At 40.6% G+C, this 12530-nt stretch overlaps 1 protein-coding gene and 1 long non-coding RNA gene across 2 annotated transcripts in view; one reads left to right on the top strand and one right to left on the bottom strand.

The window, feature by feature from the left end:
- The window catches only part of LOC134554452 (uncharacterized), a 36701-nt gene that overhangs the window by 6861 nt on the left and 17310 nt on the right, over positions 1–12530 (bottom strand). The window lies entirely within an intron of this gene.
- The window catches only part of ITGA9 (integrin subunit alpha 9), a 241550-nt gene that overhangs the window by 217241 nt on the left and 11779 nt on the right, over positions 1–12530 (top strand). Inside the window, exon 27 of the mRNA XM_063404980.1 lies at positions 3874–3993. Within this exon, the coding sequence (XP_063261050.1) occupies positions 3874–3993 (120 nt within the window). The remainder of the gene's footprint in view (positions 1–3873; positions 3994–12530) is intronic.

Below are 12530 nucleotides of genomic sequence, written 5' to 3'. Positions count from 1 at the left end.
TGGCAGCACCCTCTGCCTTCAAGGAAGATCTCTGTTCTTGGAACCCTCAGCCCCAGAGGAAAATGGGGGGGACTGCTGTTCTGAAATGAGACTTGGCCAAGCATCCTTAAAAGAGCCCTATATGCAATTTTGGCCCATAGACAGTAGTGAGAGCACTGGACATGGGATGGAGGGTGTCACCCTGGCGGACTTCTCTGGGCGGTGCTATCGGTGACATGGAAACATGGGAGGGTGGACCTGTGTTTCCTGTGGGGAGTCTATGGTGCGAGAGAGACTCCTCTCTCCCTTGCTGAATTGAAGATTAGTTTTTTTGAGTGGTGATTGTTTTGACTGAGAACCTAGGGTTTGGTTTGAGTGTGGAAGGGTGGAAATTGGGGTAGGAGAAGAAATGTTCTGGAAGGTTTTCATTTCTGGTTTTGTGTGTTTAGGTGTGGGGTTTTTTGTGTGGGTTTTTTTGTTTGTTTGCTTGTTTTTTGGGGTTTTTTTTTTTTTTGGTTTTTTTTTGGTTTTTTTTTTTTTTTTGTTTTGTTTTTGGTTTTTTTTTTGTTTTTTTTCTATTTCTGTTTTTATGTAGTTTAATAAAGTTTTCTTTCTATTTTCAAGTTTTGGGCCTGCTCTGCTCCGTTCTTGATCACATCCCACAGTAGTTGTTAGGAAAAACATATACTCATGGGTGCACTGGCATTTGGCCAGCACCAACCCATGACACCAGGATTGGGTTCTAATTCTTAACAGAGCTAAAGAGAGGCATTTTATCCATGATATTTGGGTTTCAATCATCAGCTTAACCAGAGTTCTTTTAAGAGTTTGATTCATCCTTTCAACATGACCAGAACTCTGTGGATGCCTTGGCCTTCTCTTCATCTCTCTTGATGTACACCTTCTGTGCCTTCCTTAAGAGATCTTCCAATCTGTAGCAATGGGGAACAAAGCGACACAGACCCCCTTATCCAAAGGATATTGCTTTATTGTAGAACCCACACCTTTTTTATACCTTTGTTCTCTACCAGACATAACTGAAACCAAATCAAGACCTACCAGGACTTAACAGGAAGAAGGCAACCATTGGCTGGCCCAGCTGTACTGCTGCTGTCCACACGTTCTACAATTCAATCGCCTTTCTGCCCATACGCTGTCCACATGTCCAGCCAATCACAGTTTCACTTTCAGTTGAGTCTCCCTCACTGGAGATATTCCAGAACCATATGGATGCAGTTCTGTACAATGTACTCTAGAATGACCCTGCTTGAGCACGGATGTTGGACAAAATGACCCACTGTGATCCCTTTCAACCCTATCCATTCTGTCATTCTATGAAATGCCTGATAACATCTCATTGACAGAAAAAAGCAGTGTGTATAAATCAGCTATAGTCAAATTCTTCCTCCAGAAAATTCTTCCTGCTATCTTAATCAGCATTAAATTAACCTGTGAAACTGAGATGAAGGATGTTGGAGTACTTCTTTATTGGAACACTGAGAGAAAATATAGGGACCCCCTTCCTCTCATCTGTGCCTGTAATTCTCGTCACTGTTTGCTAAGGCTACGTGTGCTTATGGAAAGAGAGAAATGTTTGTTAGTGGGATCTTGAAAGGCTGTCCTCCCATCTCCCACTCAAAGAAGAGCTGTTGCCTGCACTTACTCAGGATCCCCCTGGCTTTCTCTGAGGCTTGGAAATCTGCATGGTTGGGGAACCCAGGGCATCTCTGGCCCTGTACCAGTGCTGCCATCCCCTTTCTTTTGCAGCTTTTTCTTGAATGCCCACCTTCAAGATTCATAGAAGTTGCATGATATTGCATTGCCTTTTCTGTCTCATAAATGAAGCTGTTTGAACAGGGTTAGCAGTGGGTGAATGTATCTTAGGGGTTTTTCACTGGCCTTTCATCTTGGGATTGCATAATTCTATGTGAATATAACTCCTGGATTTTCACTTACTTTTAACAGTTAATTTTTTTAAAAAACCTGATTTAGCAGTTCATATCTACAAAATGGTTTTGGCATTTTTAAGCAAAGATGGTGAAAGTGGTTTGTGAAAGAGGCAGGAAAACTAGCTGCTTGGTTTTGCAAAATAAAGCCAGACAAAGCAAATGAAAACACCCTTCTCTCTCTGCATTTGCTGGATATTAAATTGCAAAATTTAATGTAGAAATATCCCTAACTGAGGAGCGACATTCTTGAGTTTTCCACTGAGGAACTAGTTTTGATTGAAATAATAGACTGAAAATTCACATAGAGTATATGAATAATGTAATTTGTTCCCATTGTCTTCTTGAGACAGACGGTGGGAAGACTCTTTGTTGTCTGTATTTCCCTCCCATACATGCTATAGAAGAAGAGAGAACAGCTCCCAGCATTTCTGGAAGAAACCATGATTGCATGTGTCCTTGCCTCTCACACAATATGTCTTGTAAAGCATAGCAGGGATGATTTATATTTAATAGTGATGTATGGGTTGTCCCGTTTTTTGGGGGAAAAAGTAGTTAACAAGCAGTTTGAAAGACAAATATCTGCCAAGGAAAGTGGAAACATGGAAACATGACCCCTCCTTCCAAATTATTGTGACTTCAGAAATTTCAAGGCTTCCAGGCAAGAATATGGGAAAAGGAACAACATATATGTAACAAGACAGAATAGACAACAACAACGATGATTAAAATAAATCCCCAAAACAGACTTTTTCCACCCATTAAGCTATTTCTCCTCTGGTATAGTTACAACCACAACAGGGGGTGATGGTGACTCAGTTGAAGCAGAGAAGGTGCTGTACCTGCCTCATGGCTTCAGGGGGCACTCTGATGCAAGAGTGGGACCTCCCTGGTCCTGGTACTAGCAGCTCAGATGAGAGAGGGAAAGGAAAAGGAAAATTACTCCCCCAGGTACCCACTCGAGTGGTGATCAGTCTTTGCCACTGCTAATTGCAGCTGGTACACGCTGGGAAGGAAGGCAGGGCTTTATCGTGATGTTGCACTACCATCCAGAGAAGAGGTCCAGCGGAGGCAGCTCCGGTTTCAGGCGTCTCACCACACAGGGGCTTCGGGGAGGGGATGGGAAGGAATGACACCCCCAGGTACCCACATGCACTGTGCTCGTCTCTCTCGGTGCTGGCAGCTAGTGAAGTGTCAGTCAGTGGGGCAGCCAGGACTTGCAAGCAATGGGCTTATAAGCAGGTGGCAGGCGAAGCTCCATGGCAATGTTGAAACCGCTGTATGGGGGAGGTCCTAGGTGAAAAAAACCCCACATGACTGTCTCTGCTCCCAGCCGGGAAATGACTACTCCCACCAGCTAAGAAACTCCAAACCCCTGTTCCCCTCCCCAAAACTATTTCATGGATATATCAGGGTGCTTGGCTACTCCTTTTGTTTCTTAATCGTTATTTATCTAGAAAGCCACCCCAGCATCTCCCTGACAACAAATGGGAAGAAATTCACTTGAGAAAACCTAACCCAAAGAAACTGATCATGGATACTTTATGTGAAGCATCAGGGGGTTTGGCAGGACCAGAACATAATGAGTAAGACAAGCCATGCAAGATGTCATGCCAATCCCTGCCAATCCAAGGGATGGATTTTTTTCATGCAAAACTTTGTGCACATGATGGCCCAGCACCTGAACAAGCTCAGTGTTGTGGGTTGGCAGGATAAGTGTTATGCTGGAGAGGAGACTGATATTCTTTGGATACAACAAATGACTCAAAATCCACTTGAAAGCTTTAAATCCTTTGGGAAAAATTGATGTAAAGCACTGCATTCCCTGTTTGTTTGACAGATGAGATATGATCAGTGAGGCCATCATACAATGTGTTTAATAAGATAAGTACAAGAAAAAAAATACAACTTCCAATTCTAAAAAGATCTTTTTCTAATTGCTTTGTAGGTGGTCTTTGAGGCTTTGCACAATCTGGAGCCTCGTGGGTATGTTGTTGGATGGATCATTGCCATCAGTTTGTTGGTGGGAATTCTCATCTTCCTATTGCTGGCTGTGCTCTTATGGAAGGTAAGGTAACAGATGCAACACAAAACCAAAGCTAATCCCAGGAAAAAAAAAGCTGAAATTTATCCTTGTATTTAATGTCCATTTTCTTTAGGAACTGAATAATTGTCTACTCCATTACAGAAGTCATTAGTCAGCAAAACGAATTTAATATACAAGCTTTTGTGAAGGACATGGGGCGAATAATCACAGAATCACAGAATAATGAGGTTGGAAGAGACCTCTAAGATCATCAAGTCTGACCTATGCCTTAACACCTCAACTAGACTATAGCACTAAGTGCCATGTCCAGTCTTTTTTTAAACACATCCAGAGATGGTGACTCCACCACCTCCCTGGGAAGACAATTCCAGTGCTTTATTACTCTTTCAGTGAAAAACTTTTTCCTAATATCTAACCTGTACCTTCCCTGACGTGAGACTGTGTCCCCTTGTTCTGTCAGTCGCTGCCTGGTGGAAGAGACCGACCCCCACCTGTCTACAATCTCCCTTCAGGAAGTTGTAGAGAGCAATAAGGTCACCTCTAAGCCTCCTCTTCTCCAGGCTAAACAACCCCAGCTCCTTCAAGCGTTCCTCATTGGGCTTGTGTTCCAAGCCCCTCACCAGCCTTGTTGCCCTCCTCTGGACATGCTCAAGCATCTCAATATCCTTCCTAAACTGAGGGGCCCAGAACTGGACACAGTACTCAAGATGTGGTCTTACCGGCGCCGAGTACAGGGGAAGAATGACCTCCCTGCTCCTGCTGGTCACACAGTTCCTAGTGCAGGCCAGGATGCCATTGGCCTTCTTGGCCACCAAGGCACATTGCTGGCTCATATCCAACCGGCTGTCGACCAGCACCCCCAGGTCCCTTTCTGCCTGAACACTGTCCACCCACACTGTTCCCAGCCTGTAATGCTGTAGGGGATTTTTGTGGCCAAAATGTAGAACTCGACACTTAGACTTATTAAACTTCATGCTGTTGGACTCTGCCCAACCATCCAACTGATCTAAGTCTCTCTGCAGAGCCCTCCTCCCTTCCAATAGATCAACACAAGCTCCCAGCTTAGTGTCGTCTGCAAATTTACTAATGAAGGACTCAATGCCCTCATCCATGTCATCTATAAAAATATTAAATAGAACTGGTCCCAGTACTAATGATGTAGAGAAGAGAAAAAGTGGGGATTTTTAGAGCCTGGTTATTAAAAGTTGTAACCTCTGATAACCATTTCAGGACAATAGAAGGTCTCTCTTAAAAATCTACTGTTATATTACACTTAGATACTTTGCATTTCTATGTTTTTATGATGACTGAAGTTCACTGATTTCAACAGTTTCCTGAAAATCAGGTCAACTTTGCTTGACCTGCAAAGCGATGGGGTGCATGTCTAGCAAAAACTAGTTGGTAGTTACTTTCCAAGAGATAAATGCTCTTGAAAGAGGAGTATCCAACAATAAATTTTTCAGATCCCTTGGACAAAGAGTTCCAGATCAGTAAAATACTGGACCTGGTAAAAGACAGCAATCACACCGTCTCTGATAAAGTGCAATTCTTCTACCTAAGCAGTGTTACAGAGTAAAACTGGGCTGATGCTAACACTTGCCAGCAGACATCTGGTGTGGTAAATAATGAAGGGTAAGGAACTTCAAGTGTTTTCATTTTTCAGTTCCCTGTTACCAATCCATAAATTTAAAAGACCACAGTCAAGGTCAGGGACTGTCTTTGAGAGAAGTAAACCTCAAATGCATACATGGGAACAAGTCCAGCATTATTTTTTATTCCCATGGCAGAAATCCAGGAGCCTGACTTGTACTATTTAGCAGCATGTGTGCTGCAGGCTCTGCTAGCCGACTGTTTTGGGACAGGAGGCCACAGCCCAATGTGCTGGACATATTGCTGCAGGTCATGAAGCTATAAAATGGATTTAGAAACCTAAAACTGGCCATGCAATTCTTGATTTAAATTATATACATGTGTGTGTATAGTTGGGTTATTGATTATACACTACATCACATAATATATAGATTTCATATGGGTTATAGATTTAAGGTGCTTTTATAATCAGTTTTGAAGATTTTTAAGTACTTACTGGCCAGGTTCATTTGGAAAACAATGTCTGACCACAGTCTAAAATATCTCATAACTTCTGTTACAGCATTTGGGAAATACTTCTGCTTTTAGCGTCAGACATAGTAAAAGGAAAAAAAAAGTTTAGGCAATTAAGATGGAAGAATAATCATGAGAATGGAAAAATGTGAGATTGTGAGAGGCACAGGGTTTTTGTCTCAATGACAGACAGTTTTGATAAAGGATATGTTGCTGCTGCTACCTATATGACTGATTTCATATTACTCGTTTCCTGTCATAAAAAGGCATGAGATGAACTGTTTGAAAATGTGCAAGATAAGAGAAATATTACCCTGTGAGTCTTCAGGTAAAACTCGCACAAATTAAATTCTTGGTCTGCACTAGAATTAATACAGGCCTTTGCTTCCTGGGTTAGTCTTGATACTTTATGAGTTCTTTTAAATTTTAAAGGGATCATTTAGCACATGTGAAGGAACTGCCATTTTGTTGCATGAAAGTTTTAAGAGAAAATCCTACTAACAGCAGCAAATAACTATAAACTGGGGTTACAGAGCTGTTTTTGCATGCATATGTGCTGAGGCAAAGGAAGTTGAGGTACCTTGCCTATAGTCAGAGATGACAGTTGGGCTTTGCCAGATGAGCTCCAGTGCTTCATCACGGACCTCCTTACGCATCCAAAGAAGATCCCTTTATTGCAGAAATCGCCCCTTTTTATACCTTTAATCTCCATGGGTCATATCTGAAACCAAACCAAGGCCTAACAGACCTTAACAGAGGAAGGGCACCCATTGGCTGGCTCAGTTGCAGTGCAGGTGTCCCCATGTCCTCTCACGCAATCAGCTCCCCGTTCATACGCTGACCATGCATTCCTCCAGGCAATCACAATCTCATTTCCAACTGTCACTCAACTGACTCTCCCCTCAGTCCTCACTGCCTCTCACCACTCAACCAACCTCTAGCCATCTGGCCTGCACTGTGCCCTTCCCTCAGGGCCTTCTGGTGAGCATAAGCCTTAACAACTTTAGCAAATATAACCCCATGTTCCACAGTACCCCACACTATTCCACAGTAAAAACCTCAGATTATATGCAGGAATGCTTGGTTCCTCCCTCAGGGCAGGGCATCTCACAATGGGACAACTTGATTCTGTGAGTCATGCTGAGAGACCTTGACGGCCCATTAACAGAGATGGCTCTTGCTTCACCAAGGGAGTTATCGGGGCTGAGTCGTGGAGAAGATAAAGAACACTGCTCCCCTGCACCCATTTTAACAGTTTTTATACATGGTAGTAGAATAGGTACTTTGGGTTGCATTTTACACTGTAACCCAACAGAACTGATCACAAAAGTCTTCCCTGCAGAGATGTAGATGGATGCACCAGTTGCCTCAGAATTTAAGGAGTCTATATTTCCTCTAATATATTTCTTACTTTTTTCTTCTTCATAATTTCTCCTTTATTTACATACATGTCAACACTATCTTTTCAAACTTACTTCTAAGTTCCTGCCCACCTTTTTCCTCTAATTTTTCAGGCTGTCTCTTTCACAAAAGTATGATCACTGTGTGCAGCCCATACCTGTTCTGTCTGTCCATTAAAACTGCAAAAACTGACTTGGTTTGGGTCCTCTGAAATTCCTCTTTTTGTAGTCCTCAAAGCATTGCATTCTCTACAGTTTTGTGATAAACTTTTCAATTTTATTGCTTTTGTTACCTATTTATCTAGTGGCTTTAAGTAAGTTCTTACTTGCCATCTCACATGTAGGCTTCTCAGGGTACTACTTTTTTGATCCAGACTCTGGGTTCAGTTGACCTAGAGTAAGTTTTTTTCAATATTATTCTGTTACAAATATTTTAAATGCAGTCAGGTGATAATTAACTTCTGTAATTCAAGACCAAGCCTGTATTACCTCCCAAACATGGATAGATCTTCATTTTATATAACATATAGGAAACCTTGAGGAGGAAATAGGACAATGGAAGTGGTTGGCTGACTGTACCAATAATGAATTTTTCACCAGGCAGAAGCTAAATGGATCATTTGAAGTCTGCTTATTTTCTTAAAGAACAATCAAAATTTGTTTTACTGTTTCCTTTTCCTGAACTAAAGCAAGCATCACAAAATTTTTTTAGACCCTTGTCTTGCTAAGACCAATAGGGTTTATATTCTTACAACAGTGACTCAAACTCTGGGTTTTCTTCAGCCAATTACTCTGGTGATTGGCTCTGCTTTTTGAATACTGACAGGATGTTGCAGAAAGATTGAGTTTAGTCATCTTTTATTTGTTCTTGTGCAAGTAAATGGTTAATGCTGCTGTTATAGCCAAAACACTGCCTTCACCACTGAGCTTGCTGACTGCCATGTATTTTTTCACTACCCTGGAGAGACAGATTGGCAACATTTCAGTGGTGGTGTGTGTCCAGTACTTGTAAAATGCCATTGTTATCTTTCTTGATAAAATGATCTATGCAAATGTGCAACAATAATGTTGTGACTGAGTGCTCTCTGTGGTCTCAGTGTCCTCCAAATGAGAGCTGTGCATGCCAGAGTACATGAGAACACCATAGCCATTGCAGCTGTGTTGCTCTTATCCTGGAACCACGTGAAAAAATGTAATCCACTGGCAAGAGAGAGGTAGAGTTGTAGTTTCAAAATGGGTTTCAGAAAAGATGAAAGGTAGCTATCATCAGGGTATGTGACCGTTATAATTTTTTTCTTGTTTCCTATCTACTTAGATTAATGTGAAAAAGACTTAAAAAAAGGCAAAACATAACCATTCTTCTACAATCCAAATTTCAAGCTATTTCTCTTTTTGTTTGATTGGGAGAATAAACCTTTTTGGGCATGATATAAACGCTTTATAAATGTACCTAACAGTGAATAAAATAAAAGCAGAGATATTGTCTCCCCACTGATCAGCTTTGTTTTTTCCCAATTGCAAATCAAATTTTATTTTATAATCTTATCACTCTTCACACATATTTATAATTCACATCCTAGAGAGATAGCCACAGGCCTACGCTTCAGGATGTCTTGTGTAAATGCTTTTGGAGTTTAGGAAAATATAAGATTTAGTAATTCAGCCTTTGGATATGCAGAAAGTAGCAGCAGAAAAAAATCCCAACAAGAAAATTCATTGTGATGATAATTCAACAGTTTGAAATAATTTTTGACGCAAGTTTTTGCTTTTTGTGGGTGCTTGAAGAATGCTATTCTATGTGAGTGTTGTTAGATATGATATATCTGGGATTGAAGGGCTTTAAATCTGGCATGGCAATTAAAGAGAGTTGTGTATGCTAAAGACTTTAAATATCCGTGTTTGAATAGAGGACTTGACAGTGCTGTCACATGGCAAGAAATAACTTCAGAATAATAGGTGCAATTTCCCATCTCAGACTAACACAGTTTTTGTGTTGTTTTATTGTTCAATATTGCCAGAAACATGCTTTCTGCTCAGTATATACTGTAGATGGCAGTACGGTTATGCTAGAAAAGGGTACATGGGCTGGAATAACTAACTAAAGATGTGTGTAAAAACCTATGGTTTCAGGTTTTGAAGTGAGAAACAATAACCAGTCCTTTTTGGAGGTGCTTCAAGAAATATTAGAGTTGCTATAAGTAGATGGTTTAGAGTCAAAATCTGAAACCATCCATGGGTTTTACACACATCCTTTAGTTTAGTTATTCTAGCCCATCTATCCTTTTTTCATTTCTTGCATTGTCTTTAGTGGATGATGCCTCCTCTTCCCTTACAACTCTTTAGCTTTCCTTGGACGGGGATGTGTGAACTCACAGACTGCCTGATGAGGTCACAGTTCAGGAGCTGCATATTTCTTTGCTCTATATATGTAATCGTGTGTGTGCACACACGTGTGTGTCTGTATACATGGAAAGCAAAATTTGGGAGAACTTAACAATATTAGAGACTCATTGCCCATGAAACAAGTGTTAGCAACCATTGGTCCACTGTAAACACCCATTCTACAAATGAGATCACAGCAATACTCTTCTTAAAGATGAGGGTCTCTCCCTGCCTTGCTTGAAATTCAGGACTGAGTCCCCACAGAGCTTTCCTCAATGGGTTTTCTCAGTTTTCTTAATGGCTTTTCATTAGCCATGGAAAAGGGGCCCGGTGTCACTTCAGCCCCAGTGATAAAGGACCCTGTATATATTCAGCTCTATCATGTATCAACTCCTACTTTAGTCCAGTTGTCTGCCTCCTTATTACCCATCACTATGTTAAATTCACTTATTCTCTCCAGCTTGCCACAAGTACTAACCAGCCTTCTCCATATGGTGAATACTGCTGTCCTTCTTGAATGAAACGAGTTAATTGTAAGGAGATGGATTTGTGGGTTGTGTGGTCTTTTGAGAGACAATAACTATTTTGTGATTTCTTCGTGGCAATTACCAAAAAAACCTCTTTCTGGTGATGGTAGGGATTTCATTACATTAAATGTAAATATATATCACTAAAGAACAGTATCACATAACAAACAACATTCTTGTCTCTCAATGATGGGAAATGTATCTAGTCCCTCACCACTATTTCTGAAAACATTAAAAAAAATCCTTAAGGTCCAGTTTCTCTTTTTGCTTGCTTTTAAGTCCTCTACATAACTTTGAATATCCACATCATTTACAGCAAATAAACATAATTCTTCATAGTGGAATCACCTCTAGATGTAGGGTTTCGTGCTTCATTAATATTTATTACAATTTTCAGCTCACTTTTTATCCCTACAGAAAGTTATACAACAGCATTCTTTAAAGTAGTAAAAGACCAAAATCCTTACCAACTTTTAAAGACAATTCCTGAAGCAGATGTTTGGAAGCAGACATTTTTAAATTAAAACAACAGTGGGAAATAGTTGGGGTTTGTTTGTTTGGTCCTCAAGGAAATTCAAAAGCCTTTCTAGAATTTTGATTTTAACTTCAAGAGGAAGTTTTATTGTACCAAGGATATGGTTGCATGAAAGATGAAAAAAATCTTAAGGATTTAAAATCTGTTTTTAAAACTAGAAATTGAACTTCTTGTGGCAATTATCTTTTCTAATGCACAGAACATGTAGGTTCTGTTACAAAAAATGATAATGCAAAAAAAAAACCACCGCATTTTCATAACATCTGCTCCCTGAGCACATGTAAGTAGTAGCAGCAGATTCCTGTGAATAAATAAGTACCCATGATTAATCCAGCTGGATCAGAACAGAGAAGTAGTAGGCTCTTACACTTTTTTATATTACCAATAGTTCACTTCCATTTTAAATGGAAAATCTAGAGAAACTTCTGCTATTCCCTTGCAGTCTTCACTGAGCTGAATTCTGTTGGCATCATTGCTGAACTTTCACTGTGATTTTATGATGGGGCAATCATGAGGAAGTCTTCTCAAAATAAATTCTTTGCACTGGTGTAGCTTTTGAGTCTAAGTACAAAAATTACTAGTAATGATGTTTTTCTGCTAAGGAAAAAATTTGATCTCACTTCCAGAGTAAGTATGAAGAATTGGGAACTAGAGAAACTCCTCTCCAATTCTCTCTTCCTGAATCCTTTCATACAGTGTTCTGAAAGAGGCTAGGCAGTTTATTCTTCCCGGAGCGTCTCAAGATCAGTCCAATCCTGGCTGCCATAGGTATTCCTGGATAGGGTGTACTGCTAAGTATCTCCTGTCCAAGTACCTCAGGCGAAGTTCCCAGGCACAGGCAATAGTTAGCAGCTTAGCTATCAGTGATTCCAGCTCTTTACAGTGTCAGCTCTTTGTGATTTTCAGCTCATAAGCTTGCTAAGTGCCTTGACAGATGCAGGGAGAGAGAGGAGAAGTGCTGTATGAAGTTCCACAGATGCGTCTTTATTGGCATCCTCTGCAAAGGGTTTCAGGGACAGCTCTTCTACTGAGCTGGGCAAAAGTGGGGTTTATATAGGGTACCAAGGTTTTGAGAAATGGTCCAATGGTATGAGTCAGGGTAGAAAGTGACCTATTGTCTTACAGGGAGATAAGAGAGGGTCCGAGAGCCAGAGAGGGGTTATTTGGTCCAGTCACCATGACTAGGCATTTCTTTGCCTGTAGGCAACTGACCACTCTCAGGCCTCATGGCTGCAACAAGGCAGGGAGAAAATTGAAGAGAATTCAAGAAATTCAGTAAGTTGATTTTTGAGAACAGAACCACAATTATCCATGCATTTGCATGTACATTGCAACAGATAAAGCTTTGCTTTATGGTGCATGGGAAAGATACTATGTTCACAGTCTGTGCACAAGAATGACTGAACAAATTACTTTTGAGGTCTAATTCCAGTTATTCAGGGGGGCATCCAGGTCATGGGGCCTTGGAAACGTTAAGATCATGGGCATTTATATGTATGTCTACCTACCATGCATTTGTAAAGTAGTTACAGTTATTGTGGTTTAGGAATGGTATTCTCTAATTTAGTGCTCTGTAGCAGTTTCACGTTCACCAATTTTGACCATTTCCCA

The sequence above is a fragment of the Prinia subflava genome, chromosome 1 (genome assembly GCF_021018805.1).
Source record: "Prinia subflava isolate CZ2003 ecotype Zambia chromosome 1, Cam_Psub_1.2, whole genome shotgun sequence".
Classification (NCBI taxonomy): Eukaryota; Metazoa; Chordata; class Aves; order Passeriformes; family Cisticolidae; genus Prinia; species Prinia subflava.
The sequence above is the reverse complement of the archived record's forward strand: the minus strand, read 5'-3'. Positions and strand labels throughout refer to the sequence as shown.